This window comes from Taudactylus pleione, unplaced genomic scaffold, assembly GCF_031769625.1.
Source record: "Taudactylus pleione unplaced genomic scaffold, aTauple2 ptg000265l, whole genome shotgun sequence".
NCBI lineage: Eukaryota > Metazoa > Chordata > Amphibia > Anura > Myobatrachidae > Taudactylus > Taudactylus pleione.
Window position 1 is genome coordinate 7751048 of NW_028284667.1, and position 16786 is coordinate 7767833.

Below are 16786 nucleotides of genomic sequence, written 5' to 3' on the forward strand. Positions count from 1 at the left end.
AAAGGAAAAATTTGGCCAAGAAACGCGTCATGAAGTTCTGGAAATGAGACGTATGAGTTTACTGACAGCAGTTAGAGAAATAGTGATTGAAAATGAAGCTAATTGCTCATGGTTAGAGGGATCTTTGCCCACAGTTTGGCTGTCATACTGTTGAAGTGAGGGCAATTCTTGCCACAGCTGATTTGCTTACGTGCACTGACGATCTTTATTGTCTTGCTGAGGGAAGATTTACTGATTACTAACAACTAACTGAAGTCTTTGTATTCATACATTACTAAGTATACAGCTTGTTTGACTTTATTACAACAATACTGTATATGCTTTTCAGTTGTTCTGGAATATTAGAGTGTAAGTAAAGCTCACCAATCAGTAGATTAATTATTGTCAATCTATTTGAGTGGTGACCGTTTTGAAGGTATTTTGAATCATTACATTTACAGTTGTGCTACACTTTTTAAATATCTATACTCATCAGATTTAGATTCTAGGAATTATGATTCTTTTTTGTTATATTTTTCTTTTTATATATGTGCATGTTTGTTTTGTATAATTTCAAGTAAAATTGGTCTGTAAACCCGAAAGTGCTTCCTTATTGTGTATCTATATCTCCATTTACGATGAGGATCAGCTCCTCATTTTTAAAAGCAGCGATTGGTTTATATCAGTACTGTAGTTCGCAAACTAATAATGGATCATTTTTATTACCTATTCAACTGTTAGCAGCCTCCTAAGTCCTCAAAATAATAAAATACCTTTTAATATTGCTACATTGCTTTTGGTTACAACTTTTAGGCTTAGAACGATGTAGAAAATGCTCCCTTTGTTATAGAACTGTTACCCTTCATTGCCCCAGTGATGTAATCATGTAATCAGGAAGCACAAAAGTGGTCATTTAAAGCTTTTATTTGCAGCTTCCGATGCTAAAACTGTTGTTCAGAAGTTTACATCAACTTCCAGGCCCGAGACCACTACTGGTAACATTTTTTTTTTTTTTATTTCTGTGCATGTGCTCATTTAATTAAGCCATTTTTTGGGGCAAATAATGCAGGCAGAATTTGCTGAGAGATATAGTCATTGATGAACAGTATGATGCAGAGATGTGCCTAAGAACACACATTTTAGTTTTGTCAGTTTAGTAGAGTGTATTTAGGGCCTGATTCAGAGATGTACGCTAATGCAATCGCAGCTGCGATTTCATACGGAATACAGCTGCAATAGTATGCTAATAACTAACTCGCCGTCCAGTGCTTAGAGACGCACACTGAAAGCATCTCACATCCGCCGCTCACGCACAAAACCGGTATCATCGAACGTAGGTCAGACGGCCATCTACCTTCTGGGTAGGCGTAAGATGCCGCTGACACAGCGGGTCTCCAGACATGGAGAGGGCTCTCCTGCTGCGAGCATGAATGCAGTGACTAATTTATGTACGTCCAAAACACAGTGTTTAAATGGTCCAACATATCCATGTTTTTCTAACCACCCCCTGTTACCTCCCCCAAACGTTGACCGCCTCTCACTCACTGTGTGAGTGAATCCTCTGTGCGAGCATAATCGCATGTCAATCGCTACGCATGCACAGTGTGGATTACATGCATGCTCAATGGCTAACAATCGCTCAATCTGCGTAAAAATATCGACATTTTTGAATCAGGCTCTTAGTCTTATCTGTATTTGTCTTCTCAATCAGTGTCTAGTGGCTGACAATTGGTTATCTGTAAAACATAGTACACATTTTAATTGTTATAGAACTAAAAGTTGTGTTTGTAGACACTGTTTCTGCTGGGGGCTATTTCATTATTAAATAGTTTGTGTGTATATGTATATAAAGAAACAAACATATATCTTCTTTTCAAACTACAGTATATTCAACGACATCCATGTCTTTTAAAACTAATACTCCCACTACTTCCCAGAGAATGCAATCTACACAGGGTAACATACATGTTTATCTTGCCTGTACACTGAGCGCAGAAGGGTTGCCAGTCATGCCTAGAGATGCATGGCTTATGCAGCATAAGTGCTCTGATTCTTGAATTATCCTGTTTGATTGTAATTTATTAGCTCTTCATTAGTTCTAACTGCTTCCTCTATGGCAACTAGAGTAGGCATGGCTGTGTAACCAAAGCATGATCAATGATCCTATTGCATGGGCAGAAGTTTACTTTCTGCAAGAAGTGTACAGTACAGCTAGACGGCTGAGCTATTGATATTTAGCATTTTCCATTTCATCATTTCATTTATGTTTCATAGGGTCATACAATTAGTAGTTTGATGTTGCTCACTTATTTTATCTGTATTTTTTCCCTGACATTGCATTTTACAGAATGTTTTGGTTACTGTGTTAAATGGTATTGATAAAGTTTTTAGATATTTGAAATCACCAATATAGTTTAAGAGGTACTGTATATGAAACGAATGGCACAGCTGTGTGTTATACCTGGTAATCATATGAACATAATACCAATTATAGCTGCATAAATGCAAAATGGTATAGATTATAATATTGTGGCAATAATCTTGAAGTTTCTGTGAAGAACATCTGTATTCTAATATGCGGTGTAGCATAATGGTTAGTAAAGGAAACATTGTGTACTGCGTTTCAAGCCCAAAAAAAAAGATTGAACAGTTACGACAGTGTTTAGCTTCTGGATCGTGATTGCATTAGACTTATTTGCTGAGCAACCTTTTCAAATAACTAGAGGGAGACATAATAAGAGAAGAGAAGCGTGTTTGCTGATTACAGTCTTTCACCCATACTGTATAGGTCAGTTATATATGTATGCTTTTCATTTAACATATATAGTTGTTGCTGGGACAGTCTTGGTTTTCTATAAGCCTTGTACCCCAGGAAAGATAGATTAGTATGGCGTGTGTACTGCTATTCATTATAGCAGTGTTCCATATCCTGCTTACAATTATGTTGCATGTTACTTAAATAAGTTCTTTAAACTTGGCATCAGTGGCTATGGCTAAGACACGGGCTGTGGATCTTCACAGGAATATTACTAATTAACATCAATATTATTTTACAGCATTAAAGAGAACAAGAGTTTCTCCTGCTCATCCTAAAATACCATTGCCAGAAGAGACATACCCTACAGCTGGTATAGTAATGACATTGTTCATTCCGTTTACACAGTATATATTATAAATGCATTGTAAAGGAAGGGTCCACATTAGATATACTGTACATACATCTAAAATACTTAGGCCATAAGACCTATGTTTACAAATGACATATGTTTGTATCTTGTAATAGAAAGCAGCCAGCATTCTGTCAGATTGTTCAAATACACAATTAATGTGTTTTAATTAATTTGTCAAGTATACCTGTGTATCATCTGGTATTTCTTACATGGAATTCCAGAGCGAGATTCCAATGTTATGTCAGGCAGCTCCAGTACCTTCAGGTCCTGACCTAATTTGCTTATTTATTCTAGGCACTTCAGTATCTCAGTCCTTAGATGGAGCTAACCGATTATATGACAAGTGGAGCTTCTTGAATACTAGACTGGATGTAGTCTCTCCCAAGATATATCTCTATCAAACATACTTACTGTACTACCCTATAAGCAACTAAGCAATAGTTTTAATGCACATACTTTAAGCATCTTATGCAGAGTATAGGAAATCAGTCACAAGAAACCCTATTTATCACATTTGTATCTAACATCTTGCTACTTGATTTCCCACATTTGCAAAGGGAAATAATTGAAACTATTTTAACCATTGTATACCTATTTTCCTGGGGTTGCACATAGGGTGTTATCTGTAAATCCTACCACATAATACTCTTGTGTCAGCCACCTGCACCACTTCAGTGTTTTAGGGGTTAGATCAGCAAAAAGGTGTCTGTACTTCCAGGTATCATAAAATAAGGTAAATATAGGGCCTGATTCAGAGCTACAGATGTGCCCACATACGTAATACTTCCTTGCGCGTTAAACAGCTATTCTAGTCTCGCCATGCCGTGGTGTGACTCGGTAGCACCGACCGTCTTTTTGTGCGACTTTTTACCTTCAAATGCATCTTATTGCCAAAAGAATGCAATTACGACGCACAAGCAGCTTCTGCTAATTAAAATATATGCGGCATGACTGCATGTGTATGTGCTTGCAAAATGCTACGTAATAGTGTCACAGCTGCTGACACTGTAACGCAGACGCGCACAGAACTTAGGCATGCTAAGAAGCTGCTTGTGCGTCCTATCTGTAATGCGTGGGTCCATATTGGTGGATTGGGAAATATTTAAATTAGGGAAATAAATCACAGAATCTGTTAATCTTTTTTTGTGATTGCTGATGTGCTGTATGGGCCCCTTTATGTTTTTTTCAACATAATTTAAAAAAAAAAAATTATTTATTTTTTCTTGCTCCTTTTTAATTTGCTCCTAAATCTGAATCCGGTCTATAGTATTGTATATGCAGCAGGTGTAGTGTTCCATGATCAGTTACCAGTAATTAAATAGATGGGCCGCAGATAATTTTAAGGTTAGAGAACCCAAAGTGGTAGCTTTATTTATGATTTGTCTTTTATCTTTCTCCTGTCCAACACAAAACATTTAGATGCAGGACGTTACTTTAAGGGCCTCATTTAACAACAATCCTTATTACCAGTGGCATAATTAGTTTAGTGTCGCAGTGATACTAATGAATATGCCTTTGGTATTCGAACATTACTTACCCGTCCGGCGAGGTCCAGCGTCATCTCCCTCCTCCGAGGCATCCTCCACGATGTTGCTGGCAGCCTACCACTGCCAGTGACGGGCTGTTGTGTCATGTGCATGCACAATAGCCAGTCTGCTCATGCACATGCCACTTTCACCTGGCGGTACTCTGCAATGCCATGAAGGCTGCGCTGAAGCCGGAAAGGCTGTTGCCATCTATAGATGGTGTAGTGGTACAGTGGTGAGCTAAGCTTACTGCTGTTTGTTAAATACTGAAAGAGCTAAATCAGTTGTGTCTTGTTGTTGAATGGAGCCCCTAGTGTGTAGTTAAATCCCTTCACATTTCTGTAAAAGTTATCTCATTACAACACATAAAAGCATCTGGTTATCTCACAAGTGTGAGTGCATTTCTTGTCCCAGGTTTTTAGGAGTGGAGATGTTGCCTATAGCAACCAATTAGATTCCACTTACCATATATCTAGCACCTTATAGAAGATAATAGCTAGAATCTGATTGGTTGCTATGGGCAACATCTTCATTTCTAAAAGCCCGCACTTTAGTAAATATACGATGTCCTGGCGGTGACCATCACAACAGTCACAATATCGGCAGTGGAATTCCGACAGTCAAAATCCTGACACATGTTGGTAAGTATTCTAACCTTAACCCACCCCTCCCGCAGCTAACCCTAACCGTCCCCTTCCGCAGCTTAACCCTAACCCTAATACTCATTGTCGGGATTCTTGAGCTAGTATTGTGATAACTGTCGGATTTCAGAGTCGGTATAGTGCTGATGGTCACCGCTGGGATCCCGACTATATCCCCTTTTTACCTGCTGTAGTAAAGTATCAACCACCTGAACTCAAATTCTGTTCCTGTGGTTTGGGTCCTAACTCAGTGGTTACCAAACTTTTTTGAATCATGGCGCCCTAGAGTATCAGCATTGTTTTCTCGGCACCCCTAAGTTTCAGTTTGTTATTGAGAAATTCAGAAAAAAACATGTAGTAATATAGTAAAGTGAAGTAAATTGTGCTTACCTGTCATCCTTAGGTTCAGTTATGTGGTTGTGGACTGGTTTGCACTTCTGTTTGTTCACATATTTACATTACATTGACCATACATAATTTGATTTGGTGTTGGACCACCAACCTGAGGCACCCCTGCAAGTGTCCCGAGGCACCCCAGGGTGACATGGCGCTCAGTTTGGGAACCACTGTCATAACTTATTACATATACACATATTATTTGCTCCATAGGTGACTCATGTTCTATTCCAGCTGAAGACAAGTGTCAGTATCCATGATTTGTCCTAAACATTACTAACAAATACTTTTATTCCATTCAGTTTTAAAAGACATGCAACCAACTAAAATATATGAAGAAACAACCACCGTTACGGGTAAATAATCGTCTATCAGAGCACTGTAACCTTTCATTTTCTTTCATAAACTTCGGTCAGGTTGTATTTTTTCCATTAATGAAGTGTGTGCTGTGATTGTAGATAGGTAGATGGTCAGATGTAGCCACACACATCTGGGCATCTTAATGTAACCCACATTGTTTTGAAACATGTTATTTCTCTTTATGCATTGATTTATTTTATATGTACAATATATTGTTACTTTATTCACAGTAAGTGAGCAAGCCATTGTGGATTTAGTTTAGATTTAGTTTAGTTAGCTATGAGAAGGATCAATCTACAGACTAGGCGAAGTCTAGTGTGTACCGACCTCGTAAGCGACGGGACCTGGCAGGGTGCCGGATTTGGGAAGTGCGTACACACTTGCCGAATCCAGCAGCGATGAAGTGATGGCGGGGGCCATGCTGCATTTGACAGCATGGCCCTCGCTAACAATGTCACCCGATGTCACTGACGACGCGTAAAAGCGCGCATAGCGATTACACACTAGACGATGTGCTTAATATGTCGTCCGATCCGGCCGGATCGGACGACATATCGTCTAGCGTGTACCTGGATTAACTGACTAATATCTTGTTAAAGTACTTGAGTGTCTAAACAGCCAACCAACATTTATCACTGATTGCTTATGCAGGATTATAATTTAGGCAAATAATAAGAATGCATATACATTAAGAATTAATAAAAAAATACAGTTAGCCCAGAGACATGACTTCAAGTTTAGTTGTTGTATTGGTGAATATGCAGCAAGCCATCAATTCTTTTCACATAAAATGGGAAAGAGGATTTTTTTTTATATATGACAGTTAAGCATAGTGAGGACTGTTCTATTAAATGTGTTAAAGGGGCAACTTCTCAGGGTTTACCAAGACACTAATGAAGTCTGCATTGGATGGACCATAAGACCAACCCTATGTTGTCCTAGAAGCATCTTGTTATAAAGAGATGATTCTTTTCTTTTAATTGAAATGTTAAGGTTAAAAGTTTAGGGAAAAAATACGTCAACATTTTGATCTAATACCAATTCTAACATTGACCTAATTCTAAACCCAAATGAAGCCGTAACTCTAGACCTAGCTCAAAACCTAATCCAACTCAAACCATCAATTTAAGATCTAAAACTATTTTGAGTTCTAAAATATCTGATCTTGCTCTTCATATTTTAAAAATGTAAAGATTAATTTGTACCAATGGGAGCATTTTTGCTCTCGAGAAACACAGTGTACGTTTGAGAAACAAGTTACTCCTTGAGGGCACAGTAATGTGATATTTGTACTGGAATCACTAATGTCTTAAACTTACACTGTATATAATAAATTAACTTACCAAGATTTCACAGGGGTATCACTAGAATGTGTGCTCCCAATGGCTCCAAACTCCTCACCTCCCGAACATCATGAATCATACAAACGACCCAAACATTCTTATTACATCAGTTATCAGCCAGCACAGCTATTCACTTGACCTGAAATTAATATTTTGACTCAAATTACAATAATTTCATAAGAATGGATTGCTGCCAATGTAATTTTATTGAAAGCATGTCTGATGACTGAAACCCCTGTAGCTGCTACTGCTACGATTTATCTGCTTGAATGTCAAAATCTATTATTATTTTACCAACCAAACATACAATCCGTTGTTCCTGTTTCGCTTTAGTGCCACAAATACTTAAACACAGACACTAAAATATAAATAAAAACTATAAGTATAAAGTACATGTGCCAATCTTGCTCCAGAAATGAAAGAGTCTGCATATGCAAGTCCATATAACTTAGCAGTGTTTAACTTCACATAGCAGGGTTGTCTTCAATGTAGATAATATGCAAATGAAAGACAAACTATATGTAAATCAATAGTAATGTTAATAACCTGATTAACACCAGATGTGATCTAGGAAACAACAGATCCAAAATCCCAAGATATTCAGATGGATGAAAACATCTTAGGTTTCCTCCTAATTAAGACCATAAGGACCATTACCATTGCTACCATATATTTTGTCTTTCAAATGCATATTATCTACTTTGAGGACAACACTGCTATGTGAAGTTGAACACCGCTAAGTTATGTGGACTTGCATATGCGGATTCTTTTATTTCTGGAACAAGATTGGCGCATGGGCTTTATACTTATATTTTTTTCTGTATATTGTAGTATATAGCAAGATTTTGGTGATTTGTTATTGAGTATATCCTGCTGCCTTTCTATTAGTGCTCAGGTTTAGTTTCATCCTTATATATATCACAGACACTGAAATCCAGTGCTTAAAGTGTGTTTAACACTTGTTAATAAAGCCTAGTAAATAATTTTAGTGAATCTCAAAAAATAGTTTAAGCAAATAGACTTGTACGCATTCGCCACTTTTTGGTTCAATGTTCCTTGGCATTAACCGTAACATCCAAATTGCTAATGCGTGATAAAATATAATGGAGTTCAATGGAATAGCCTGTCAGTGTTTTTAGATGACTTAATATATTAGGTAAAGTGTTTTTTTCAGTGGAAGTGTGTATGTATCCTAAAATATATACTTGAGCATGTTGCATATCTCCTATAGGTATAGAGCATACATATTTAGTAGCGACAACCAAAAATAATAATTGAGCTCTCTGCAACCAAGAACAATCTGTAAGAGGAATCTTTGTCTTTCAGTGCCAAATAAAACAGAAAAAGCTATTTCTTCTAAATCCGACAAAACTACTCCACCTGCAACTCCTGGTAAATTATGTTAACTTTTATTTTTATTTGGAGAAAAATAAAATTTAATAATTCAGAATTTCCCTTTGCTCATACAATTTGTTGTGTTCTAAACAGTGCCAAAAGCAAACCAAACCAAAAGGATGCCCATAAACTTGATTAGACTTGTATTTGAGGATCCAACAGTTCCAAGTGGTAAAGTGACCAGTTTTTTAACTGGCTCATTGAGCTTGTTTTTGTCTCTTTCGTAATCTTTTTCTTCCTTTACAGATGCACGATTGCTTTGAAATCCTTTTGCAGTCTCATTTTTGTCTTGCCATTCTATCACTTCCATAGGTATACAGATGGAACAGAAATTGTTGCCATAAACTGTATAGATGGAGCAGAGATTATTGCATTAAACTGCCCAATTTTGCGCAATTATCTTGAATGTCTCAGACTTTATCGAGCAAAATAAATCAAAGCTCTATTACAAGATGGTATTAATTCTCAGCCTAGTCATTAGACATGGTGTATAGGTGACGCAATAAACTATGCTCCATCTGTAAATGCTTTGCTGTGACATATAAATGCCGAATGTGCTACAAAACTGTGCCCAAGAGCGTATTCTATCTTTTCTATAGATTTTATTTTTTAATTTAAAAAGCATGTCTAGTGCAACCATATTTCCTCATTCTACATTCTTTGCAGTTTTCCTATTAGATAATCACATAATGGTTTCTTTTATTCCTAATGTTTCCTGCAGCAAAAAGTTTGTAACATCTGTTCTTTTATTTATTTTTCAGCAAACATTGAGACACAAACTTCTTCACCTCCAATCCCTAAAACTACTCAGTCAAATAAAATGTTACACTCAAAACCGGGTAATTGAGCTATTGTTTAGTTAGTTGTCTATTTTGTTTAAGATAAAAAAACACTGAGTTAATATTATCGTTTGTATTTGTGAAAAAATAATGATTGATGTTTGTTTAGTTATGTTCATATTGCAGCGCTTACAAAACATGGTTTAAAATTTCTTTTAGAAATAAAACCAATTGGTTATGATTTTATTAAGCACTGGTTTATATTGCGTTTTCAAATATCACATATAAATCTAAAAGGAATTTCCATCAACTGAATATCAGTACCTATAAAACTTTAAGTGTAAGTAGTTAACCAGAGTTCCCATAGTTACTGTCTGTTACAAATGTATCCCTGGAAATTTTGACGCTAACATGTCCCTGTTTTTACATTTTTTACTAATTATCAAAATTCCTATTTTTTGAATGTTAAATGCTCTTTCTTTTCTTGGTCTCCGTGGTTCATCTCACATCCCTTGCCAAAAACTGGGAGATTATGGTTGCTTAGTAAAAGATTGTAGGTGTCCTTAGTATCTCAGGTTAAATTATTAGATGAACGGCTAAATAGCAAAGGATCCCTGGAAATTATTTTGCAATGTTGGCAGCTATTTTTATTATTTTGCAATGTTTCCTTAATAGAGCTCCAGGTATTAATTTAGTAACGGTGTCACTAGTGGAAGTGTTCCTGTGTTGGGCACTATGCTCTACCCCTACACCTTCAATTGTAATGCTATGAAATTCCATTCATCTATGTTTTACCTACCATCACTACTAAAATTCCATTTAAATCACTGAGTAGTGTAATGTGAGGCTACACAACATATGTAATTCTAATAATCTGTTTCCTCAGATAGCATCAATACTGAGAGTAAAGTGCAAATATTTTCATCTAATTTATCATCTTGCAGCTACTTTTGCACGACTGCATCATTTTGGTCATGTTCCAAAGTGCAACATAATTCCCATTTGCTCAGACTGTTATGCCCATTTGTCATGATTTGTGGTCAGGAACTCCGAGTTAGGGAGGAATGCACTTCCTAATTACACATTGGACTCTCCACTGGTTCAGTTGCAATGTCTCCAAAGTACTACTTTTTCAGGTCTGAAATAACTTTTAAAGGAGTCTTCATTTCAAATGTGATATTTCTTAATTTGTAATATCAAATATATAGACATATTTGCACTGTGCTGCATAGTAAATGCATCCTGTACACCTAAGTAGCTTATGGTACTGAGAAAAATCTTTGTGTCAACTCATATTATAAATGCCTTCCAGTTTGCACGATCTCCAACTGTAATCCTGTATTTGTTCTGTTCTCCATCACAGCCCCAAAAACAACAAGGAGGGTACCTATACATGTTATTAGCCTTCATATCTTTGAAGATCCAGATGTATCAATGGGTAACAAGCCTTTCATGTTTACTTCTGTGGTTTGGTTTCTGTGCTACATGCAAATACATGTGCAGCTCATTCCCATAACAAGAATTATTTAATTTCCATTTGTAAACATAAAGTGCACATTCATATTGAATTCAAAAGTTATAAGTCCACCACTTCTTATTTACCTTTTTATTCACACAGGCAAGCGGTATTTTTTTCCCACTCAAAGTTATTTTCCATATTCATAAAGTAAAGCTGATAATACACTGGCAAATTTGTCTACTAAGCTTAAACTTTAGGCAGCCAGATCTCCAACTGATTTGGCCATACATGTACATAAACTTGTAATGCTAGAGCTGAAAGACTCAGACACTCACCACTCAGGTCAAATATCTGGATCTGCCACTGTAGCTTGTTAGGATGATGACCACATACTCAGTCAAATATTGTCTGAATCTACTATCCGTATTATTCTATGGCAGCTATACATCAATGGTGGTGGCTTTGAGTGCTCATATGTGCACAGCCTAGTTAGTCATCCAAATTGCAGCTTATATAGAGGCACCTTTGTAAGACTCACATTGTCCATTTAACTATCCTTCTATTGTAGAGCAAAAATATATTTGCTTGCTTTTTATTTATTTTGGGTTATTTTGAGTTATTTACTGTATCACACATTCAACATACCTCCACCATTTCACATCTTCACTAACCCAACCTTGTGTTACTTATAAAACTAGTTGTTAGGTTCATCAATGTATAATTCTTGTTATTATCATTTAGCAGATCTATTTTCTAATATGAACATTATAAGGCTTTTCCTCCACATTGACTTCAAGGGCTATGTCATGAATTGAACATCAGTTGTTATGTATATCACTTGTTGTAGGTCTTTAAGAGGAAGCAGTACAAGATCCTCCTCCTTTCAATAATTCCTCCTCAATTCCTATTTCAGACCTGTGAGCAACCTCAATAGCATACTAACACCACATCTTGACTTCATTGCCATATACTACAGAAATATCCATAGCCCTCACTCCAATACTATTAGAGCTGAGGTTGGGAGCTCACAACATGATAAATAGATCTGTAAACCCAACCCAACATCTCCTTATTTTGTTTTCTCATTCAAGAGTCTGGGTTGATATAAAAGACAACATTACATGCATCTACCCTGCTGTGGCTCAAATCTCAAAATTATCCTAACTACACTAGCATGCCCCCTTCTATTAGCATTTTCCATAATAACCTGGACCCTTGACACTCCATCTTATCAGTTAATATCAAATTAATGAATGACTCCATTGTGTAATAATCCATAATTTCCACCAGCACAATTCTGCTAACTTTCCAAATGGACTTTTCCTAACAATTGCTGCCTGACAAACTTGGCTACTTGTCACCATTCCCTACAGTTGCAGACATACAATTTTGAGACCAAACTCTTGATTTTACTTGTCTCAGTTAGACAGCACTTCCAGTTGTCCTCTATAGTAGGTTTGATACATCTAACCATATATGTTGAAATACAGTCAAGTTCCTAGAGAATCCCATGAGCTCAGATGGTAGAAAGACTTCACCGAGACTAGACCTTGAAGAGGGGATGCAGTTAAAAGAACAATGGCCGTGTGTCGGTGTCTAAATCCCGACTCGGGACTAAAGACAGGTGTCGAAATGCAGACACCCGTCTAGATCCCAACACCGGAATCTTGACAGACGGCTTCCCGAACTAAGGTAAGCCGCCCACTGTTAGCTCGTAGCCGCAGGGGGGAGGGTTAGGTTTAGGCACCCTCGAGGGGATTTAGGGTTAGGCTAGGCATCCCTGGGGGGGAGGTTAGGGTTAGGCACCCCTCGGGAAGGGTTATGTTTTGAGTGCGGGGAGGTGGGGTTAGGGTTATGCACCATTGGGGGGAGGGTTAGGGTTAGGCCCCCCCCTTCCAGGGAGGTTAGGGTTAGGCAACACCAAGATAGGGTTAGAGGGGGAGAAGGGTAGGGTTACATACTTATGTGCCGCTGTCGGGATCTTTAACGATCGGGCTTCTTCAGCCGCCGTCTCTTCAAACCTATTCCATTGCAGTGTGGTTAGCTTTTAGGAGTAATTTAAGTATGTGTCCAGCTAAGTAACTATGCTTAGAAGAGATTCTAGTGCTGAAAAGACTGAGTACAATTCTGTCCCATGCTTTCTGGAATATCACCTAGTACCACATATCTTATCTAGGGGGTAGATTACTAAACATTCTAAAACTGATATGTGGTGGTGTTGTCCATAGCAACCAATCAGATTTAATCTATCATTTTCTAGGATGCAACAGAGACATGATAGACAGGATCAGATTGGTGGAATATGGGCATCATCACCACTTTTAATTTTTAGAAAATTTAGTAAATCTACCCCACAGATCCAATTCTAATCATTTTCAGAGCATAAAATGCAGGATAGGCATTCTCAGGGGGATATGATTTCTCCCACTGGGACTACCAGTCCAGACTGCACAATTTGCAGCCACTCCCCTTCTATAACGTGAGCCCAGTCTGACTGCTAGGGGCTGCAGCCAATGCAGTCCCCAGAAGCCTGCATGTTGATCTGTGTGCATGCAAAGAATCATTATCCCGCACATGTACACATTTCATGCCAGTCCGGCAGTGGACACCAGACACCCCGAAAGATAGAGGTACTAGTCTCTGCCAGAACCTAATCTTCACTCAGTTGTCAACAGAATTTAGCAAGTTTGTCATATAGAATATATAAATTCGAAACATTCCAAACACATTTTCTAGCACTTAGGCTGCATGTGCCACTCATTATGGGGCCCTACTCCCTCTGCAGTATTTATAATTACCCCTAACTACTACTTCTTACGGGTTCCGCATACTAGGTCGACATTGACCATGTCAACATTCATTGTGTTGACAGACAAGATGTCGGCATGGTCACAATGTCAGCAATGCATTTTTCCAGTAACCCTAGCAGTAATGTTGACATTTCCACTACATTGACAAGTCATATGCCGACATGTTAGATATCACCATTTCAACCAATATCGACATCTTTACATTTGTCATTCTGATGTGTACATTATGAATGATGACATCATAACATTAGACATTCTGATGTTGAAATTTTGAATGATGACAGCATACCCTTCTTACTTTGCACTAATCTGTATTCCTAATGCTCCTACTGTATAAGTTTAGACGTGAAAGTCAATAGGGATATTTGATGTGAGTCCTTCTCCACTCCTCTATAGTAGTTTTGTTTGTTTTTTTCCTTGTTACTTACATTGTAAGTTATTGTTCAGACATTTGTTTCCCCAAAATGGTCTCCTCTTTTTCCATCCCTCTTTCTCTTGTATCCTTCCCCTTTACTAATATGAGAAACTAGAAAATAATCATAATTATAATAAAGTTTTTACAAGTAACAAAACTCCCCTAGTTCTACCTACCAATAACTATCATATTAATTGTCCTGCTGCAATTACAAATGGCATCAATTGGCCTGAATTTTACAATAATTATTATTTTTTTTTTATGATAAAACCTATCGTTTAGGCAATACGATATGTGGTTCTTCCACTATTGCTGAACTAGTGTTCCCCAAGCTTTGCTGTGGGATTTGTGGGATCTTTAATCTGTATGTTTGATTAGACATAAATATTTACATCACCACAGTAAAGGCAGTCATATGAATGAGTAATATAACATTGAATAATGTCATGTTGTTAAAACCTAGTACATAATATACTTTCTGAGACACATTTTAAATGTTCTGTGCTTAATCAGAATTGTCATCTCTGTCCCATTTGTTTTCTTTATTTTCTTTTAATTAACTGATTTGAATAGCTTACCACTACTAAATATGTTATTTCTTTCAGTTCCTAACACAACAATAACTTCTAATCAGCCCACAACAACACAAAGACCTGAAAGCCCTCAGTCAAAACCTGGTAAAGTCTTTGCTTACATTACAGTAGTTAGCATTTCTATGAATTTGTGATAAGGCAGTTTTTCTGGGACACAATTTACCTTAGTGATTTCTGGACATACATGGAGCTCAAACCAAGAGTGTAGATATAGTGGGAGCAGAGGGTGCAATTGTTATGGGGCAAAGAGGCTTAGGGTGCCCCGGACCCAAATTATATAGTTGTCTACCAAGTTACGAAATTGACTGCTAAGCAAATTGGTCCCGGTCTGAAAAGGATTACTTGTCAGTGCACATATAGGTGGCGGTTTCTGTCTCTGCCTCTTACAACACTGATATGATCCATCTCCCGCGCTCACGTCTTACCCTCACAGGCACAGCTGAGCTAATCAGTGAGCCCGGCACTGTTGGAGAGTAGGCTTCTCCTTGATTACAGCCTTTTGGAAGTGAGCAGAGGGACAATTGAGCGCTGAGATTAGGACAGTGTGCTGAAATTAAGAAGATTTCCAATGAAAGTAGAATTTCCTGCATTAGCAAGTATTCCCCTTAGGTAGGAGCTAGTTGGTCACCAACCCCTCCTCTCCTGTATTTACACTCACTGTAAACCGCAATCTTCTCAGCTCTGATGGACTTGCAAATTTGGGGCTGTCATGTAAGATTCAAAAGTTGCCAATAAGGATGGAGAACTTGAAACAGCACCATTGGCAAATAATGTGGAAAATTAAGCAAGGCGCTTCTATGGGGCATAAAATAAAAAAACACTGTAAGTGTCTCCTACAAACATTAGGGTGGGGGGCCCTTAAAAAACTTGCTATGGTGTCCACAAAGTTTTGGATATGCCACTGCCTCAAACTATAAACTAATGCCATAACCTATCTAGAGCATCAGTGATATGATAGTCAAGTTCATTTGTTTTGCTCATGACTTTAAAGCTCCCAAATAGTTAAAACTGGTTACTCTATTTGCAATCTTTGCAATGTACCTTATATGAAGATGTGCTCAACAACAACAAAAATCATTAGACATACATTTATCTAAAGCTGCCCACATGCAGCAATGTTATCAGGCTACTTTGCTGTATTTTACCAAATTGATGATATCAGGGAATAATAATAACGTAATCACAAATTGCAGAGACTGCAGGCAGTTTAAGTTAGTTTAAGTGTGTGCACATCATCTAGCCACACCTACTGATTCTTATGTGAGTCATCTTTGCGCCTACCCTTTGTGTATGCATTTTATGTCATTATTATTACCAGTTATTTATATAGCGCACATATATTCCGCAGCACTTGGCCATTCACATCAGTCCCTGCCCCAGTGGAGCTTACAATCCATATTCCCTATCACATGCACACACACACTAGGGTTAATTTTGTGGGAGCCAATTAGCCTGACAGTATATATTATACCATACATACTAGTGCTCATTTGGTATTAAATGCCATGTTTTATTGTTATAAGTCCTGATGCATTTATAAAGCCTCAGAACAATACATTGACATAATTACTTTTATCCTTTGGTATTGCAATTGTGGGGCTCATGATGAGTTGGACAAAATTTGCCTGTATAAATTGATGCATAATGCTTATTTAGAGTAGCTTATAGAGCTCTAGCAAGATACATTCAACTCAGCAAGGGTAGCATATGTGCCTGCATTACCTCAGGATATACTGTATATACAGTATGTGTATATATGTTATATATATATATATATATATATATATATATATACAATTATCAGTAGTACAGTTTAAGTCTACGACTTATTTACTTCAATAAAGACATTTTTTTTCACCTAAACCAGAGTTGTGTTGATTTTTCCCTCCATATGCTTAGATGGGTAAGTGACTATATAAT

At 37.4% G+C, this 16786-nt stretch overlaps 1 protein-coding gene across 8 annotated transcripts in view; it reads left to right on the forward strand.

Moving 5' to 3' along the window:
- Positions 1-16786, forward strand: part of ABI3BP (ABI family member 3 binding protein) — a 515514-nt gene that overhangs the window by 350362 nt on the left and 148366 nt on the right. For 6 of the 8 annotated variants that reach the window (XM_088481142.1, XM_088481145.1, XM_088481144.1 and 3 more), the window contains 8 exons: positions 912-974; positions 3036-3107; positions 6015-6068; positions 8742-8807; positions 8904-8981; positions 9572-9649; positions 10953-11027; positions 14879-14950. In XM_088481142.1, the coding sequence (XP_088337268.1) occupies positions 912-974; positions 3036-3107; positions 6015-6068; positions 8742-8807; positions 8904-8981; positions 9572-9649; positions 10953-11027; positions 14879-14950 (558 nt within the window). Of the gene's footprint in view, positions 1-911; positions 975-1863; positions 1936-3035; positions 3108-6014; positions 6069-8741; positions 8808-8903; positions 8982-9571; positions 9650-10952; positions 11028-14878; positions 14951-16786 lie in introns of all 8 variants that reach the window. The other 2 variants (XM_088481149.1, XM_088481146.1) reach the window with 2 other exon arrangements.